At 34.0% G+C, this 21,634-nt stretch overlaps 1 protein-coding gene across 3 annotated transcripts in view; it reads left to right on the plus strand.

Annotated features, from left to right (window-relative positions):
- Positions 1 to 21,634, plus strand: part of LOC123636810 (regulator of microtubule dynamics protein 2) — a 63,430-nt gene that overhangs the window by 27,737 nt on the left and 14,059 nt on the right. For all 3 annotated transcript variants that reach the window (XM_045549422.1, XM_045549421.1, XM_045549423.1), the window contains 5 exons: positions 5,423 to 5,597; positions 6,606 to 6,708; positions 10,147 to 10,207; positions 20,325 to 20,400; positions 21,281 to 21,358. In XM_045549422.1, the coding sequence (XP_045405378.1) occupies positions 5,423 to 5,597; positions 6,606 to 6,708; positions 10,147 to 10,207; positions 20,325 to 20,400; positions 21,281 to 21,358 (493 nt within the window). The remainder of the gene's footprint in view (positions 1 to 5,422; positions 5,598 to 6,605; positions 6,709 to 10,146; positions 10,208 to 20,324; positions 20,401 to 21,280; positions 21,359 to 21,634) is intronic.

The raw sequence follows: 21,634 nt of genomic DNA on the forward strand, positions 1-21,634 counted from the left end.
GCATATTTAATACTGTAGTTTTAAAATCATTGACTAATTAAGTCCAAAACTTGTATTTCTTCTTTAGGATCAGTTTCTGGAGATGTAGTTAGCTTTTGAATGGACCGTCTTTCCCTGTTTCTTTCTATGCCCTGTGATTTTTGTTGAAAATTGCAAACTTAAAACAACAGCCACCTCTCCTAGTCTTTGTAGACTGCCTCAATGCAGAAGAAGACCCTTACTATTCAGCCCAGTGTGAAAGCTTAAAGTCTTCTGAAGTCTTTTCTGGGCATGCATTTTTTCTGGATGTGTGTGTATATGTGTGTGCATTTTCCCCAATTCCCCCCATATACATGGCTGCTTTTAAATATCTTAATTTCCCTAAGGAGTTTCACCCCTGTTTCTTCTTGGAGCCTTAGATGTTCTACTGTATTCCTCTTTCCATAATCTCTTGCACCTAGGTGCCCACAGGTATGTAGTCCCCTGTATTTCTCTTGCACCACAGTGCCCATCACTGTTTTCAGCAGCCTGCAACCTGATGTCCAAACTATGCCTTCATTTCCATCAGAGCGCTGACTCAAGCAAGACAGAAAGCATTCTCTCAGGAAGCCCCTGAATAGGCCAGAACATTGTAAAAAAGTTTCAGTTGTTTCCTTCTGACCTGAGGGAGGAGATAGGAATCGGGGTGTTTTTTTCCTAGCCATGCTACAAGGTGAAGCAAGGGTGAGAAAAAACACAATGAAATTTCTTACCATTTTTGAGTGTGGCTTTTTCTTTTCTTTTCTTTTTTTTTAGTGAGAGATAGACTCCATTTTTATTTATCCTTAGATAGCAGTTGTTTGTTGATCATATTTGCATCTTAAAGAAGTAAACAAACATGCATTCCAGGTTAAAAAAAAAATAAAGGTGGAGATGAGGAGTCAATTAGAAACAGAAGTCAAAGTGTGTGGCTTTTTCTTGATTGGACATTAACTTGGTTGTTCCAAATCCTTAACTAGCTTCTGGATCTCCTACAGAGATATTTCAGTAAGTCATTTGTTGTTCACTTGGCGTTTTCATGAGAAATAAGGGCCTATTCCAGTGCAGCTGACTGCTGACTACTGGATATACTTCTATAAATACACTACTTTATTTTCATAGTAAATAATGTCATTTTCTTTCTAACTAATGGAACTGGCCTTCAGAGATGCTATTATTGCCATTGAAACAAATAGTTGATCATGCAGAATTTAAAAAATAGGAAAAATGGCATGTTTTTTATTGAACTTGGGAGCAGAAAATAGGATCAGAAAAGAACATGAGAAATAAATGTAAGTAAATTTGACATTATAAGGTGAACCTCTCCAGACCTGCTAAAAGGCTGTTGGAAAATTCTAGGCTTGACATTAGATAATCTATGAAATGCCTTTTTTTCAGGGCAGCAGGGAGAGGGAAGTAGTACAAATCTAATTTCTAACCCAAAGTTGGTAGGTATAGTTAAATTTTCCCAGTAATATTTGCATATGCTCTACTTTTTAAATTGGCTTTCAGAACTTTCTTACAATTTTCTGAGAAATACCCAATTATAAATAGAAGATCCCTGTCCAAAGTAGGAAAGCAATTTTCCCACACTTAGGTTTTTTTTTTTTCAATGTGGGAAAGAGACTAGCCTAGATATTGACATTTGTTTTATTGGCCAGTTTGCCTATTGCTATGCTAATACCATATTGACTTCATTTCTATAGCTTCATCCTTTATACATCCTTTCTACATTCATATAGTTCTGATATCTGCTCTTCAAAACTGTGTTGGCTCTTCCTGTACTTGCCCTTCCATATTAATTTTAGGCATGGGTTCCATAGGAAAATCCTACTGGAATTTGCTTAAAATTTCATCATAAATACAGATTAATTTGGGGCCACAGGAAATTGTTTTAAAACTAAGTTTTCCTATCCATGAATATCTTTTTACGTTTACTTAGGTAATCTTTAATGTTCTCAGATGATATTTTGCAATTTTCTACAGAAAAGTAATTTAAAAACATTTGTGGAATTTTTTTCATAGGTATCTTATATTTTTCCTACTATCATAAATGCTATATTTTATAAAATTATGTATTCTAACTTGTTTTATAGAGTATAAGAACACAATTGACTTTGAAGAATTGATCATAAATCTTAATTAGTTCTTTTAGGTTTTCTATTCTGTTGAACAATCTATAAATAATGACCTATAAGAGATTGGCCTATAATTTTTATTTCTTATAATATCCTGTTTGGTTTTGGTATCAGTTATACTAGCTTTATAAAATGAACTGAGGGGTGTTCCCTCTTTAATAATTCCTTAGAAGAATTTAAATAAGTCTAAATTTTGGATATTTGGTAAAATTCACTGTAAAACTATTACGTGTTTAAGCATGGGAGAGAGAGAGAGGAGTAAGATAAAGAGGGAGGGAGAAGGATAGGGATATATAATTTTGATTTATTTAATGGCTATAATAGGAACTTTTAAGTTTATGTTTTTATAAAGAATAACAGCTTTATTGAGCTATTGTTTATATACCATAGTTTATTAATTTAAATTGTACAGCTTACTGGTTTTTAATTTATTTGCTGAGTTGCCCATTTTTAAATTGGGTTATTTGTTTTTTTATTGTTGAATTGTAAGAGTTATTTATATATTCTGTGCATAAGACCCTTCTCAGATATATGATGTATAAGTATTTTCTCCCATTCTGTGGATGTTCTTTTCACTTTTTTAATGGTGTCCTTTGAAGCACCAATGTTTTTCCTTTTGACAAATGTAACTTATATGTTTTTTCTTTTGTCACTTGTGCTTGTGACATTACATCTAAGAAACCATTGCCTAACCCAGGTTCAGAAATACTCACTCCTGTGTTTTTTCCTAAGAATTTTATTTTTTTAGCCCTTACATTTAGCTTTTGAATACATTTTGAATTAATTTTTGTAATATAAGAGTTCGACTTTATTTTTTTGTACATGGCTATCCATTTGTCCCAGCACTATTTGTTGAAGAATATTATTTCCTCTGCTGAATTGTCTTGGCACTCTTGTCAAAATTAATTGATCATAAATGTGAGAATTTATTTCTGGGACCTTTAATTCTTAATACATCTCTAATGTCTCTTTCTTATGTCTATCTTTATGCCAATGCTACACTCTCTTTTTTTTTTTTTTTTTTTTTTTATTTCAGCTCATCATGGGGGTACATAAGTTCAGGTTATATACATTGACCATGTCCCGCCCATCCCCCTGAGTCAGAGCCTCAAGCGTGTCCATTCTCCAGACAGTGCGCCTGGCACTCATCATGTAGGCATACACCCATCCCCTCCACCCACCGCCCCACCCCCCATCTTATTCTGATATCCATTTGGTATCCTTCCCCGATGTGCATTTAGGTGATGATCAGGGAAACCAATTATCTGGTGAGTACATGTGATGCTTGTTTTTCCATTCTTTGAATACTTCACTTAATATAATGGGTTCCACTTCTCTCCAGGAGAACCAAAGAGATGTTGTATCATCGTTATTTCTTATAGCTGAGTAACACTCCATGGTATACATATACCACAGTTTACTAATCCATTTGTGGATTGATGGGCATTTGGGTTGTTTCCACATCTTTTCAATTGTGAATTGTGCTGCTATAAACATTCAGGTACAGGTGTCTTTGTTGTAGAATAACTTTTGTTTTTCTGGGTAGATGTCCAATAAAGGGATTGCTAGATCAAATGGTAGGTCTACTTTAATCTGTTTAAGGTATCTCCATAATGCTTTCCACAGGGGTTGCACTAGTTTGCAGTCCCACCAGCAGTGTATGGGTGTTCCTGTCTCTCTGCATCCACGCCAACATGTGTTGTTTTGGGACTTTTTGATAAAGGCCATTCTCACTGGAGTTAAGTGATATCTCATTGTGGTTTTGATTTGCATTTCCCTGATGATTAGGGATGTTGAGCATTTTTTTCATGTTTGTTAGCCATTCTTATATCTTCTTTTGAAAAATTTCTATTCATGTCGTTTGCCCACTTTTTGATAGGGTTGTTTGATTTTTTCTTGCTGATTTTCCTGAGTTCTAAATAGATTCTTGTTATCAGTCCTTTATCTGATGTGTAGTATGTGAAAATTTTTTCCCATTCTGTAGGCTGTCTGTTTATTTTCGTGACTGTTTCTTTGGCTCTGCAGAAACTTTTTAATTTAATCAGGTCCCATTCATTAATTTTTGTTGTTGCTGTGATTGCCTTAGGGGTTTTCTTCATAAATTCTTTGCCTAGACCAATGTCTGTAAGAGTCTTTCCTACATTTTCTTCTAGAATTCTAATCGTTTCCCATTTAAGGTTTAAATCTGTTATCCACCGTGATTTGATTTTTGTGAGAGGTGAAATCTGTGGGTCCTGTTTCAGTCTTCTACACGTGGCTACCCAGTTTTCCCAGCACCATTTATTAAATAAGGAATCTTTTCCCCAGAGTATGTTTTTGTCTGCTTTGTCAAAGATTAGATAGCTATATGAGGATGGTTTTATATTTGGATTTTCTGTTCTGTTCCATTGGTCTGTGTCCCTGCACTTGTGCCAATACCAAGCAGTTTTAATAATCACAGCTTTGTAGTATAGTTTGAAGTCTGGTAAATTAATACCTCCCATTTTGTTTTTGTTGCTTAAAATTGCTTTTGCTAAACGGGGTCTTCTCTGGTTCCACACAAAGCATAGAATTATTCTTTGTATATCTGTGAAAAATGATGTTGGTAATTTAATAGGGATTGCATTGAATCTGTAGATACTTTGGGCAGTATAGTCGTTTTAACAATGTTGATTCTTCCGATCCACGAGCATGGTATGGTTTTCCACCTACTTGCATGTTCTGCGATTTCCTTCCTCAGTGTTTCATAGTTCTCCCTATAGAGGTCCTTTACCTCCGTAGTTAAATATATTCCTAGGTATTTTATTTTCTTTGTCAATGCTACACTCTCTTGATTGCTGTAACTTTGTAGTAGATTTTGAAATCAGAAAGTATGAGTCCTCCAACTGTGTTCTTTTACAAGATTATTTTGGCTACTCTTGGTCCCTTGCATTTCCATATGAATTTTAGAATCAACTTGTCAATTTCTGGGAGAAAAAAAATGTTATGTATATTTATATACCTCCTTGAAACATTTTTTAGAACCAGCAGGACTTCAATAAATAAAAATAAATTATTTGCCTTATATGCCACCAAAAATAAAATGGGGAGTAGTATTAATTTGTAAACACTAAGTTAAAGTTAAAAGTTAATTTAAATAGGGTCTTATAGACTGTTGTTAGGACTTGAACTTTTCCTGAGTGAAAGGGGGTACCATTGCAGAGTTTCAAGTATAAGAGGGGCATGATTTGACTTGCATTTTAAAAGGGATTACTCTGGATATTATGCATAATATTCAAAGGAGTTGACAATTATTTCTGCAATTTTAGGTATATTACAGCTAATACTGACACAGAAGAACACAATTTTCCAATCTCTAAGTCATTTAATGCACATGTGGAAGAATTAAAGTTAGATGCCCTTCTTCAGAAGGCAGATCATTTACGTAGGGATGAATCTGGCATGTTGGAGAGTTTTGAACTACTTTGTGACCACAAAGAAAAGGTAAGAGATAGGTGACAATAACATTGGATGTAGCTTTAATTTTTGATTTACTCTATCATCTTATTCATCTTTTGACCATAATAATGATGTCACAGTTCATACAAGCTAAATAATTGATGCAAAATTTTTTTATAAAATGACTAAAATTTTTAAAAGTAACTATGAGAGTTTATTAAACTCTATGGTCATAAAAATGAGAATCCGAGCTATAATTACACTGAATTACTTTTGTTTGATTTTTACTAGTTTGTATATTTCATATATATTTTATAACAGATAAAGAATGAGACAATATGCCAAGGCATATAGTACTACTTCTCTGGGGAGAGGGAAAACTACATTTTAAGTTTTCCGTCTAGTTATCAGTATAACAGCTATCGGTATTTAAAGCTGTTTCTGTCAATAGCCATTTGATCATATTGGGCCTGAATCGGACAAGCCCATTCCTCTCACCACCACCATTGAAAAAAAAAAAAAAAAGAGTTTGCCATATCTGAGGATTTAGCAATTCAAAACACATTTAAACACATTGTCTAAAACTTATCAAATCTCCAGGATTACAGTTATCAGTAATTTAGGTAAAAAATGTGACTGTTCTTTTGAGTATATGCAATTCAGTTTATAGATATTATCCGAAATACTCACTGAACTATTACATTGATTGTAGATAACTTATAAAGAAAAAGAAGAGGATACCACAGCCCAGGGAAAATGTATAGATTCTGGCACCTATACATTCTCTCTTCTGCGTAGGCAATAGGTGGAGCTAGTGTCTGGATAATATGAATTGGTTTTAAGATCCAAGTGTTACACGATATTAGGTCACATTTCTTAGCCATGATTACTTGGATTTAAAATGTTTCTTACTTACATATGCATATACTAGATTCAGTCATCTATAAATATCAATTTACCTGCCTAAGTTTTTACAAGTTGCAGTAGAAAATAATTATAGTCTAAATAAGTTACTGAGTTAATCTACTGTGCAATTTTCTCTTTTCTTTTCAGTATACGGATGAAATAGAGTTTATGTGGCGGTTTGCTCGTGCTTATGGAGACATGTATGAGCTATCTACAAATACACAAGAAAAGAAACATTATGCTAATATTGGTAAGTATTTTGTAAAGATTGATTATTCTTAAGTGGCAATTAGGATCTACAATAAACCATCAGTGAATTTTAATTAAAGCTAAATTATCTTAGCTAACACCAATTTGTTTAATATGTTTCAATATATCCTGATACCAAAAAAAAAAATCACAATCTCAGAACAGAAAGGTATTTTTAGGACTACAGTATATGTTCCTTAAAAATATTTGAGTATATTAGAATAGGCAACTGAAAAAACTCAAATTTCATTTTTTAAGTTTCTAAAATCGTAGAAAGTTAAGATAATAAGTGGCAGTGTTTAAGAAACAATAATAGGTAGAGGACAATTATCTTCAGCTGTAGTCTACCATAATTGAAATTATACAGCTTACTTCCTGTAATGTAGGACTCCAGGTACTGCAAAGAAATGAGCTCTTAGGCTTTAGTTAATATGTTTTTTTCAAAATGTATCTTGATGAAACAAGATTAACCTTGAGTTGATCATTGTTTAAGCTGAATGATATGTACATGGTGGTTCATGATAGTGTCACCTGTACTTTTTTGTATATTTTTGAAATTTTTCCTAACAACAGCAAAATAGCCAGAATGTCAAAGTGTGTTTTTATATCTCACCCTGCCTCTCACTGGATTTCAGAGTGCTTTCTTGTAAAAGGCCCTGCCATCTTTCTGAACTGACATCAAAAACCTTGTAATTCTTTATTTGTTCCAAAGTCTTCTCTTTTCCAGTTGTTTTATTCTCTATGATAGTGTGAGGAAGAAACAGTAAGAAAGATCTCATCCTGGTTTAGTGCCTTGTCATTTTTATTTCTAAGAAGGAAGTATTACCAAACTCCTTGTAATTATGTTTCTTTCACTTGGAAATTTCTTTTCTGAATGACCTCTGCACTTTAATTTTCCCCCAGTGGGTTCTTTACGTATCATCATCAGATTTGTGGGGCAGTTTTTCTGTAGCAATCCAGTTTGTAGACCATGTACAAAATAGAATCCTAGAGAAGAGATTTATTAACTTCAAGGTAAATAAAAATTTAATGAAAAAGAACAAAGGGATTTATTTTCATATCTATTCAGAAAATCAAAGTGTATCTATGTAAACTGTTCCAACATTCATCAATATTAAACACATTTCTTTTATAAACCCACCCTGGGTATTATGCTAGCAGGTAGGAATAGGATAGCAAAATAGACATGGTCTCAAACTGCTTATGGCATTGTGGGGAGGGAAGTATTATTCAAATAATCATACATATAAAGAAACAAATTGAAATAAACTGTTAATAACAAAGAGTGCAGGGGATTAAGAGAGTGTATAACAGAAAGGAGGATATGATGGCAGAGGATGGAGGTTGATGCAGGAAAATCTTTCTTATGGAAGTAACAGTTTCCCATAGGTAAAATCACTTTAGATTTCTATTTTTAAATGGAATGGGAGTTTAATTGAGTTAATGTATGCAATGGTGAAAAGGGCAAAAAAATAGTTTGGAGGAAATTCAAGGACAAGGATGGAACATAGGATTAAAATAGGATATATCCCCCAAAAAGAGGAAAGTTTTTAGTGCCAAAGAAAAAGGAGTAAAGCCTCAGATGTATTCACTCAAATATTGAACTAAATCAAAAAGGAGTCCTCTTATTTATCCATTAAAGAAATATTTATTCAAAATTACTGTGTCTAGGAACAATGTTAAAATGAGGGGTGGAAGGAGGGAGAGGAGGAGAGAGGGAGGGACATGAATATGACTAAGATGGTGCTGCACTAAGGAACTGACTCTAAGGCAGAGATCAGTAAAGAGACAGCCAGTATAATTCAGTGTACAGGGAGTAAGTGCTTAGGAAACATAATGACCAAGTACACTGGAGCTGAGAGCGAGGCAAGGATTCGGACCAGCTGTTGAAGAATGTTGGAATTCACCATGAGCAAGGAAGAACTACAGAAAGTTTTTTCTCATAACAATATGTTTGAAATTGTTATGCTAAGGAAAGATTTGATCACTGGAGAGAGCAGAATTCTTTCATAAAACTCAAAGTGAATATACCATTATGCAATGTATTTTTTGAAATACTATGATTGATCATAACTTGTATTCCAAATGAAATATGAATCTCATATTTAAAGGAACATTGTTATAATTTTCATAATTAACTGATTGATATGAATGCTTCAGAAAGATCACAAAATACAATTCTCTATGGGAAATAGCTTTCCTTTTGGTCTTCAGCTGCATAGATGAGGCTGCAAAACCAGTTTGTATATCACTTGACTTCCTTTTATATTCTCAATGATAGACAGAATCAACTCTATTTAAGGCCTACGGTCATACACTGAAAGTTTTATGCATTTGACAATGTAGCTAAAATGTTAATTTAGTTTTTAATGGTTTTACATTAAATAGTATGTTTTTAATCATTCATTTGAAAATTACCAACTCTTTAATATTTGTTCACAATGTAGTATCAGTTATTATTAAAATACTTGTTAAATTTTTTCCAGTTTATGTAGATTTCTACACGGGATGGTTCCCTTAATTGATAGAGCTATAGAGTGTCAACTTAACAAATTAACAAATAGGAGAATGGTTTTAGAATAAAAGATCTGTATTTATAAAGATTATCTCAACTACTTATTTAGAAAGGCATTTTACATCTCATTGGACAGTCTTTTCAAGACAATAATAATAATAATGAAGCAGGGAAAAAAGAAGAAGGTATAAAACAAAATGACCCCTTTTGAGAAAGATTCTCAGAATGTAGTTCTGTTTTGTTGCAAGCATTTTGATTTGGCAAGCCATTAGACAAGCCTCTATCCAAATTTATTATATTGTTACAAATTGTTCTAAAACTAAGTATAATAATCTGGAGGAATTATTTATGTCACTGAGTCTATTCATTATCGTGAATGAGTGGACAAGAACTTCTCAAGGAAGCCTCCCGTCACTCCTTTAGACAGAGTTACCCAGTCTGCTGTGCACTGTTTACCCTGCTCTTATGCTTTGCATGTGATTTGTTTATATACCTGCAGCCTACTGAGCTGTGAACCCTTGGAAGTCAAGAATTGTGTCTTATTTGACATTTTATTCCCAGATTTTCACACAAAGTGGCACTTAGTAGACACACAGTAAATGTTTTAATGGATTACAAAAAACAATTTCTGTTATCTTTTTAAGTAATGATTAAATGACTTTTCTTGCACTTAGTTAAATCAGTTAGTCCAATGGGTGTCAAAATTGAACATACGTCGGAATCATTAAAACACAGATTGCTGGCCCGACCCCCAGAATTTGTGATTGAGTATGTGGCTGAAAAGTTGCTTTTCTAACAAGTTTCCAAGTGATGCTGATGCGTCTGGTCTTAGGACCATACCTGGGGAACCACTGAGTTAATTCAATAATCCACTTCCTACCAACTCATATCAAGGTGGTAAATATAAGTTCTTTTATCTTTCAGGAAAAACTTTAAGTGAAAGAGCTATTACTAGAGCACCCATGAATGGTCACTGTCACCTATGGTAAGTATATAGGATTTAATCAGTCTTTTAAATTCTAATATGCCTCTTTATAAATTAAAATGGATTTTTCAAAGTGCTATTGACCCAAATATATATAGTTGGTAGTACAGAAACTGTTCTTGTTTTGTTTGTTCACATATTTCACTGAAAATTTCATAAATTATTTTTTTTTTGGAAACAGGGTCTCACTTTGTTGCTGGGGCTAGAGTGCAGTAGCGTCATCATAACTCACTGCAACCTCAAGCTCCTGGGCTCAAAGGATCTTCCCAGGGTAGCTGGGACTACAGGCCTGCTCCACCTCACCTGGCTAATTTTTTATAGTTTTCATAGAAATGGGGCCCTGCTATGTTGCTCAGGCTGGTATTGAACTCCTGGCTTCAAGCAATCTTGCTGCCTCAGCCTCCCAAAGCACTAGAATTATAGGTGTGAGCCACCATGCCTGGCTGAAAATTTCATAAATTAATCTATCAAGTCTAATGACTATGAAGACGATGAATTATAATTAAATATAGTTTAATATAACATTTTATTTGAAAACAAATATTAAAATGATGTAATGTTTCTAACTGAAAGATGGAAAGAATGCTTCAAAGAATGAAAGCACATCACCCATTTCTTATACCTTGATGAGTCATGGTATACAAATTCCATGGGTCAGGAGCAGCCAATTATAATATAAAAAGCACAAAAAAGGGGGACTTAATTAGTTGGATGAGCCTAGGTAAATATCCTTGTAGCAAAAAAAAAAAAAATATTCTTGATTATGTTGTGTTTTGAACCCTTTCTATGTTTATATAAATGTTATTTTATAAATATAAATTATAGATCATAAAACACAAACAAGAATATATTGTTTTAGTGAATATTATTCCTTTTATTTATAGTTGCATTTGTACAACATTTTTTAGTTCCTTAGGTTTTTTTTTCTCCCCAGCAATATAGGTACCTTAGATATTAGGAAGATACAGTAATAAATGTGCAGACCTTTCCTGAGCATAGGTTTCCAGAAATCCACCCTTCTTTGGGGTTATTTTATTCCCCATAGAGGTACTTTTAGGTAAAGTCTCCCTCAAAATGGCTCCCTTTCCACAGGTCCATATTTGTCTCACAGGAAACTCATTTTTGCCCCACCAAAATCTGAAGCACAAACCATTTTCCCAAAGCAGACCTAGTTCTTCACTCTGCCATCAGCAGGGGGAGCTCCACTCACAAACTCACTTAAAACTTCCCTGGGCAGGAATCAGCTAACATTTTAGGTGTCTCCAAACTCTAAGGGACATATGCCAAAATATGAATAGTCTTTTGAGGCTGCTCTGGGAGGAGCAGGTAACATCCTGGTACAGATTTTTTTTTTTTTTTTTTTTTTGAGACAGCGTCTCGCTGTGTTGCCCGGGCTAGAGTGCCGTGGCATCAGCCTAGTTCACAGCAACCTCAAACTCCTGGGCTTAAGCGATCCTACTGCCTCAGCCTCCCAAGTAGCTGGGACTACAGGCATGTGCCACCATGCCCGGCTAATTTTTTTTCTATATATATATTTTAGTTGGCCAGATAATTTCTTTCTATTTTTAGTAGAGACAGGGAGTCTCGCTCTTGCTGAGGCTGGTCTCGAACTCCTGACCTCAAGCAATCCACCCGCCTCGGCCTCCCAGAGTGCTAGGATTACAGGCGTGAGCCACTGCGCCTGGCTCCTGGTACAGATTTTTAAGATCACTTCCCTAATACATAAAGGTCTTGACTGTTATTTCTATAGCCAGGTTTATATAGATCATCTAATTTATTAATACATAATACTAATACTAATAAATTAACATATGTACATGTTTAAGTATTTCTCTTCTTCCACTACTACTAAGAATAACTGTAACAAGTTTGTGCTGACCAAGCCATACTCTCTCTCTTTATCTCCTTTGATACTGGAGGTGTTTGGGAGCTGGTTAGCCCTATTAGGATACAGAAAGACCATTCAAGTCCTGCTCTGAACTCTGAGCTCCATATTCTCCTCTCCCTCCCCTCTTCTTCCTCCTCTCCTTTCTCCTCCTCCTCGGTTGTTCTTTCTATGCTGTCCTCTTTCTTCTCCCCATATGTATCTGTATCGATGAAGAATCACATTAAAAATATACATTTCACGTTAATCCTCAATTTGAGGACATTCATCAGTGTGGGTTTCCAAATTTTCATAGAGGAACAATGTTGAATTTTCTTTGAGGGCTTCATCAGTACCTTGAGCTTTATCTTGTGAGGCTAGATTATGTTGAACTCTCCCTTAGTGAGTTTCCCAGTCTTCCATTAATCTGGCCTCTTCTCCTGTGTTCATCTTTTTTCATTTTTTGGTGTGAACTAATTGTGTTGTTTATAACCATAGGATTTAACCCCAAGATTAAGTCTTATCAAAATACACACAGAATAATGATCCAATTGTGTTTCACATGATTTCTTTTTCAATATCAGTTTTTAATTTTAAAAAATATTAAAATCTAATCAGTTGATAAAAATTTAACGAATTCAAATGTCAATTTAATCTTAATTCTTAGACTGTATATGTCCTACGGAATGCAAAATTTCCCATTCAATTAAATAGTAGAGGTTTAAGGTGATTAAAAAAGAGAGAAATTTAGACTTTAACTTGAGAAACAATGGGTGAGATTTAGGTGAACTGATTACATAATTAACTGTAATAAAATATTAAGAAAAGATCTTATTCTGGAATCTTTTTCAATATGTTAAGATTGAATTTATTAGTATATTAATAGAACATTTTCTCATTCATTTAGCATGAATGACAAACTATAGCCTGCAGATTAAGTTCAACTGCCTGTTTTTGTAAATAAAGTTTTATTGGAGCACAGCCATGCCCATGCATTTGTGCACGGCAACAGAGTTGAGTAGTTGCAAAAGAGACTGGCCCCAAAGCCTAAAATGTTCGCTATAAGGCCCTATAGCTAAAGTTTGCAGATGCATGGTTTACAGCGTTATATGATGAGCCTTCAATTTGAAACAAAAGATGTGATCTTTAAGGATAATTTTTCATAGAGGTTAATATTTGGAAATGATTGAAAAACACCTATCATTTTGAAGACTTAGTTTTATCTTTATCTTTTCCAAAATGAAATTGCTTTGTGTCTGTATGGCCACATAAGCTTTCTGTAAGATTCTGTTGTTTTTGTCATGCTGGCCAAAAATATTTCTAGAATGAAGAAAAGAAAGTCACCAATGGATCTGTAGTTTGTTTGCCAAATAGGCCTGACCTTAATTATAAGTAATGTCTTACATATTTGTTGTGCTCTACCGTTTACAAATTATATCCACATGCCTTACAGCATGTGATTCATAGAACGGCCTGTTTTCATTTTATAGATGGGGTGAGCAAGGCACGGGGTGTGTGTGTGTGTGTTGATTAGTAATTAGGGCCACACAATAAGTGTAAAAACAGAAACTAGAACTCGGATTCTGTATTCTTAAATGCTCAGTCTTTTTTCTAGTATAGTATTCTACCTCTACTTTCTCATAGTATAAATAGCATTGGTGCTAACTCAAAAATACTACAGGGAAATTAATGGAGTTTTTTTAGTAGTTGTTGATACAGTATTATAGTCAATTATTAAGGATATTCAACGTCAATGCAAAGGAAGAAGCGTTCTTGTCAAAGTTACGTAGTTAGAACGACCTCTAGATGGAGGTAATATACCATATTGTGAACTAACATTCTTCAGAGTTCCCGTCGACCTGAGAGTTTGAGAATAAAACATTAAATTATTTTTTAAAATTATTGATATAAAAAATAACACACACACGTAGAATTGATTGAAAGAAAAGAAGAGATAAACCTTGGGGAGATAGTGGCCAGGTGAACTTTGAGATATGTAAGAAAATAAATAGTATTTTGGACTTTAAAGAAGCAGATTTCAAAAAGATTATGAAAATGTAAGATTCTAATGACAGATTACTTAAAAGGGAAAATATACATATTTCATATAATGATATTTACAAATCATGCATTTTTCCCCTTCAGTCAGAGTAACTTGGAAAGACTGTGTTGAAAGAGCAAAATAAAAGCCTAGAGCTATGCATAAGTAGTTCCAATTTTCAGAAAATAGAAGATTGACTCCACTACTATAGACCAGTGAACATAGCATCTACTTCTTTGATTCTAAAAAGAAACATAAAGAGTTATTAGTTGGGTTGCTTTGTGAATCTCTAGATGAGGAAGTAGCCTCAAGTAGACCCAACATAGATTTTTCTAAAAATGTGACATCTGTTTTTTATTTTCTTGCTAGTAGATAGAATATGGAAATTGGCCTCATATATCTGGATTTAAGCAAGGCTTTGAGGCAAGTTCACTCATAACATTCTTTGGACAAGATATAGAAATGTGAGCAAGCTGCTGGGCTGCCCAGGTTGACCAAGGTTTTGAGCCTCAGTTATTCAACAGATCACTGTCATTCTTGGGGCAAGTCTAGGGCCAGGTCTATAACTGAGATCCCAGTGCATTTAGTAATTTTGTCAGTGATAAAGATATAGGAGGTATGCTTATAAAAGTACATGAAACACAAAATTAGGAGTAACAGGGTATATGATGGATGACAATAGTAATTCAAAAGATTTTAACACATTGAAAAGATACCTCACAAGGTGTGAATTAATAGAAATAAATATGGAGGGGAAGGATGGAGAAAAAGGTGTCAAAAATGACGAAGAACATTAGGCTAAACCGATGGAAATTTGAATAAATTGCTGAGCTTAGTTAATAATATTGTATTAATGTTGGTTCATTATGACAATTGTGTATCAATATTGTATATCAATATTGATACAGTTATGACAAATGTACTGCAATAATGTAAGATATAAACAATAGGGAGAACTAGGTGTGGCGTATATGGGAACTATCTCTACTATTGTAACTTTTTTGTAAATCTAAAGCTACTCTAAAAAAAAAAGTATTTAAATAGAAAGTGGCCCAAGATTTTAAGACCAAATAAATTGGAAAATGATAATGCCCATGACAAAAATAGGGAATTTAGGGAGGTATTTGTATGGAATTTTGGAAGAATTAGAATTGCCCCCCAGTCTGGAACTCTTTCGGAGGAATGATAGAACAGAATGGCAGAGAGCATTTCAAAAGAACATGGTGAATAGACTATTTGAATAGGCCTCTATATGTTAAAGAAATAGAATAAATAATTAATAACCTTCCAAAATAGAAAGCACCAGGCCCAGATGAGTTCACTGGTAAATTCTACCAGATAGTTAAGGAAGAAATTATACCAATACTCTATAATCTCTTCCAGAAGATAGAAAAGGCTATACTTCCTAACTCATTCTGTAAGGCCAGAATTACCCTAATACCAAAACCAAATAAAGAGATTATAAGAAAAGAAAACTACAAACCAGTATCTCTCATGAAACTTACTTTCCCATCATAGAGAAACTAAGACCAGGAACAAAACCAGGATATCCCCTGTCACCACTGCTTTTCAGCATCGTCCTAGAAGTTATAGCTAATGCAATAAGACAAGAAAAGAAAAGAAAAGTAAAGTTTTGCAAATTAGGAGGGAAGAAATAAACCTATCTTTGTTTGCAGATAACATGATTGTCTTTGTAGAATATTCCAAATGAATCAACAAAAAAACCCTTAGAATTAAGCAATTATTGCAAAGTTGCAGTATACAAGATTAATATATAAAAGTCAATCACTTGCTTATGTACCTGCAATGAAGAAGTGGAGTTTGAAATTAAAAACACATTACCATTTACATTAGCACCCCAAAAATTGAAATACATAAGTAAAAAAACTAATAAAATATTTATAAGGTCTATATGAGAAAAACTGCAAAACTCTGATCAAGGATGTCAAAGAAGAACTAAAAATAAATGGAAAGATGGTCCATGTTCATGGATAGAGAGACTCCATATTGTCAAGATGTCAGTTTTTCCCAACCTGATCTGTAGATACAACGCAGTCTAAAACAAAATTCCAGCAATTATTTTGTGGATGTTGGAAAACTTAGTTCATACAGATAGGCAAAAGACCCAACTCAATATTGAAGGAGAAGAACAAAGTTGGGCAACTGACACTACTCAAAAACTTACTATAAAGCTACAGTAATCAAGACAGTATGGTATTGGCAAAAGAATAAACAAATGGATCATTGGAACAGAACAGGGGAACCCAGAAATAGACCCACATAAATATAGTCTGTTGCCCCATAGAGATGTTGCCCCATCAAGATGTTGCTCCACAGATTAATATTGCTATTTAGAGACAGAAATGATTTCAGGAGTTTTACAGGGCTTTGCCCTGAAGGAACATGTGAATGTATTAGTTCACATATCAAAAGCTGCCTCCCCTCAGGAGGGCATCTCACAGGTCAGTGGCAGCTGCTTTCCAAGGTGATGCTGCAGTCTCAAACCTGTGGCATTCACCTGCTTTGTACGACAAAGCAGGTTTGCATGGAGCCACAGGATGAGAGCTGATCAAACAGTGCCTGCCTGACAGACAGACACCTGCGGCTAAAAGCAGTTGGCCCAAGGGACAGTTCCTGCTTCACTCCTGACTACCTATTGCAATCCACAATAACTAGATAAAGAAATATAGAGCCACTATATTTCTGTTTATCCTTTCTGCTAAAGTGATAGCTCTATCTTAGAACTTAGAAGTTTGTCTTAGAAAGATTTTGTAACCGTTTGCTCACAAAGATAGAGTTAATTAAGGGATCTCTAGAAGCCTTTTGGGAGACTTTTAACCTAAAACGAACTGCCTGTTATTATGTACATCTCTTACCCTTGGCAACCGATCACTGTACCTATAAATACTGATATGAAACTTTACTCAGGGCCTCAGAGCTCACAGGAATGCTGTGGGGTCTCCCGAGCTCCCACCCATAAAATCTATTCTTTATAAAACTATACTTTCATCTCTGTGTATTCTTTTATTTCTCTATTCTATTATTTTCTATTTTCTATTATTTCCTTATCCTTTGCGACGACCCCTGCCTAAAGGACCTGATTTTTTGCTGGGAGCGTAGCTAACTCCCCGCAATAGTCAACAGATCTTTGACAAAGAATCAATGACAATACAATGAAACAAAGATAATCTTTTCAACAAATGATGCTGGAACAACTGGACATCCACATGCAAAAAAAAATGAATCTGAACATAGATCTTACAGCCTTCACAAAAATTAACTCAAAATGGAACATAGACCTAAATGTAAAATGCAAAATTATAAAACTCCTGGAAGATAAGGTAGGAGAAAGCCTAGATAATCTCAGATGTGTTAATGACTTTTTAGATATAACATCAAAGGTACAACCCATAAAAGAAATAATTGATAAACTGGACTTCATTAAAATTAAAAACTTCTGTAACAAACAATGTAAACAGAATGAGAAGATAAGTCACAGACTGCAAAATGCAAAATACACATTTGATAAAGGACTGTTATCTAAAATACAAAGAACACTTTAAACTCAACAATAAGACAAAAAACAATACAGTGTAAAACAAAATACCTGAACAAGACCTCACCAAGATATATAGATAGCAAGTTAGCATGTGGAAAGATGTTCAACATCATTTGGCATTAGGGAATAGTAAATTAAAACAAGGGTGAGATGCCACTACACACCTATTAGAATGGCCAAAATCCAAAACACTGACAACACCAAATGCTGACAAGAATGTAGAGCAACAAGAGCTCTTATTCTTTGCTGGTGGGAATGTAAAATGGTACATCCATTTTGGAAGACAGTTCTCACAAAACTGAATATACTCTTACCATAGGATCCAGCAATCACACTCCTGGTGAATACCCAAAGGAGTTGAGAATGTATGTCCATGCAAAAACCTGCACATAAATGTTTTTAGCAGCTTTATTCATAATTGCCAAAACTTGAAAGCAAGTAAGATGTCCTTCAGTAGGTGAATGGATAAATAAACTATGGTACATCCAGACAGTGGAATATTATTAAGCACTAAAAAATTGAGCTGTCAAGTCTTGAAAAAATATGCAGTAACCTTAAATGCATATTACTAAGTGAAGAAAGCCAATCTGAAAAAGGCTATGTACTGTATAATTCCAATTATATGACATTCTGAAAAAGGCCAAACTATAGAGATGGTAAAAGGATCAGTGGGTGGTTGCCAGGGGTTGGGGGAAGGGAAGGATGAATAGGCCAGGGATTTTTAGGAAGTGAAACTATTCTGTAAGATACTACAATGGTGAATACATGTCATTTTACATTTGTCAAAACCCATGTAATATGTATCACCAAGTGTGAACCCTAATGTAAGCTATGTACTTTGGGCGACAATGTGTCAAGGTAGGTTCATTGATTTTAACCAATGTACTACCGTGGTATGGGACGTTGATAGTGGGGTGGTTGTATGTATGGGGGGCCAGGAGGTATATGGGAACTCTCTGAAAGTTCCACTTATTTTTCTTGTGAACCTAAAAATGCTCTAAAAAATAGTTTGTTAACTAAAAAAAAAAAAAAAGTACATAATGAGGTCTGAGGCAACAATGGCAGTTTTCACAAAGGAGCTCCAGAGTCTTTTTCCATTAATCTGCTCTTCTTAAAGGTGCAATCTCTGGAAAGGTTTGTATTGGATGGAAAGACGTACATGAAATTCAATCTGATTTTAGAATCTGTGAGGAGTAGTATATTCTAATTTAGTTAAGTTCTAAGATCATTTTTCATAGGTTGATATAGTTGTTTGTCTTGCTTTTACTGTAGCAGATTCTGTTGAATATGTAGAAACTAAAAATGAAGAGATAAAAGTGCCCATTTTATTGATTGTATACAGGTGGTGTGAATTATGTCATCTTTTGTGTCCAGAAATAGTCTTATTGTTCCAAATTAAGAAAACTGTTCATTTTCACACTTGGAAGTTATACTTATTCATAGAAATGATCAAGATAAATAACTTCCAAAATTATATTTTTCATCTCAGTTATTATGACACTGCAAGTAAAAATTAACACCTACTCTTTAAATATTTAGGTAAATGGATAGTTTGCCTTAGACCAAAACACTCTGAAATACTCTGAAGACTTTTTTTCCTTTTTTTTTTTTTTGAGACAGTCTTGCTCTGTCACCAAGGCTAGAGTGCCATGGTGTCAGCCTAGCTCACAGCAACCTCAAACTTCTAGGCTCAAGTAATCCTCCTGCCTCAGCCTACTGAGTAGCTGGGACTACAGGCATGCGCCACCATGCCCGGCTAATTTTTTCTATTTTTAGTAGAGACGGAGTCTTACTCAGGCTGGTCTCGAACTCCTGAGCTCAAGGGATCCTCCTGCCTCCGCCTCCCAGAATGCTAGGATTACAGAAGTGAGCCACCGTGCCCGGCTTTTACTCTGAAGACTTTCATATGGACAGAAACACTCTGAATGTGAAAAGTAACATATCCTCAATTTTTAGAGTAAATAAGCAAATTGCTTAACAAATACTGTATGTAATTTCTGGTCAAATATTTATGTAAATTTTGTATTCCTAATGGTAAAAAGTAAATAATCCATGGGATACACTATTCTGGTAATGCAGTGTTTCCAGAAAGGTTTGAGGGAGACGAGGAATTTTGTGAAAAAGCATAATCTAAAATTACCTTTGACTTTATTTGTTTTTAGTCATAATATTTATTTTTATTTTCAATGACATTAATGGAGATCATGAATTTTTATTTTTATTTCTTAAGGAGGGAATGAGTTTTAAAAGGTTGGTTTTAATAATGTTTTTAAATTTATAAATCTGTTGACATGTTTTACAATTTAATACATATGTGATTAGACTTTCTTAGAGCCTTTTGGCTTTGATGTTAATGATGACCATGATAGTGTCAACATTTATTGACACTCCCTACATGCCAGGCAGTGTTCTAAGCACATTATCTGTTTTAGCTCATTTTAGCCTCACAGCATACAGAGAAGTATTGTTAGTATCTCCAGTTATAGGTGAGGGAACTGGCTTCATGTTGTCAAGGGTTAATGTTTATTATTGTTAGGGCCCTTGTATCTATATAAATACTTTTGCTAAATATTAATGAATGCTTTAGAGATTCTTGTAATGTTATGCTTTAATTAAAAATGTATACAATAGCCACTGTTTTTATTCTTTTCAGGTATGCAGTTTTGTGTGGCTATGTATCTGAGTTTGAGGGCTTACAAAACAAAGTCAACTATGGACATCTCTTCAAGGTATTACTTGACATTAAAAATGTTTAAATGTAGCTATATGTTCTAACAGGTATAAATCAGATTATTCAACCAATTAAGCTCTAAGAATTTGTTATTTTTTTTAAACAGGAAATGGCACTCTTAAATAGTACTGTGACAGAATCAAACTATTAATATTTGAGTAATTAAAGATTATTATTAGTCAAGATCCTGAAAGATGTCACAGAGTAGATGAGTATTATTTTTCAAAGATAGAGGATTAGCCTTTTGGTCATGAGCTCGCTAACATCATAAGTGTGACTGGGACTAAGTAGTTAACAATATCCACATGTTGACTTAGTGGGGAAGTAGGATCCAATCTAGGGGCTTAAATTTACCATGATAGATAAACAAAATAAGTAATCCACATACACATAATTTATTATTAATCCCTTGAGCTCAATAATTACAGGGATGACCAAACAGTTTCCTATAACCATTTTGATAATGCCAGGGGAATAGATTCTTCTCCCATCTGGTTCTGCTATTTTTTCTTCCATTATACCCTATTCCATGTCATTTGATATCTGTAAGCTCACTTCTGATTCAGTAAGTATCAGCTGGGCAAGTCATGGGCAGACAAGCATTTGACTTTGGTATTTTCTATTTTTATTGCAACATTTTGGCTTTACGTTATACATAACCTTATTAAATAGCAGTCACAGTTCTGGTTGTGGTTGCAAGCAATCATTTTTTTTGATAATTGAATTATTGATAATGATAATTGTATTAATGATAGGGATGAGATGGGGACTGAGACAACATTATAAAACTGCTTTAGAGTTTACTAGGCATTGGCATAGTTCCATTCAACAACATCTGAAACTTGGAAGATGACTTTTCCTTTCTATGTTTCTTTCAGGAACATCTAGATATAGCAATCCAACTTTTACCTGAAGAATCCTTCTTGTATTACCTCAAGGGAAGATACTGTTACACTGTAAGTTGAATACCCTTCTTTATAAATCTTGTTTGAATATAGTATGATTATGTGATGCATTTTCAGTGACTTATTTATGCTTTTATTTTTACCAAGTGCCTACTTTGGGGAGAATTATAATATCAGTATACATTTTATATGAATGTATAATATATATATTTTATAATTCTATATGAATTTATGGTTTATATGTATTTTTAAAATTGATAATATGTATTTTATAATTTATACACTTATAACTATATATTTATATATTATATGTGATATTTTATACAT

This window comes from Lemur catta, chromosome 4 (genome assembly GCF_020740605.2).
Source record: "Lemur catta isolate mLemCat1 chromosome 4, mLemCat1.pri, whole genome shotgun sequence".
Classification (NCBI taxonomy): Eukaryota; Metazoa; Chordata; class Mammalia; order Primates; family Lemuridae; genus Lemur; species Lemur catta.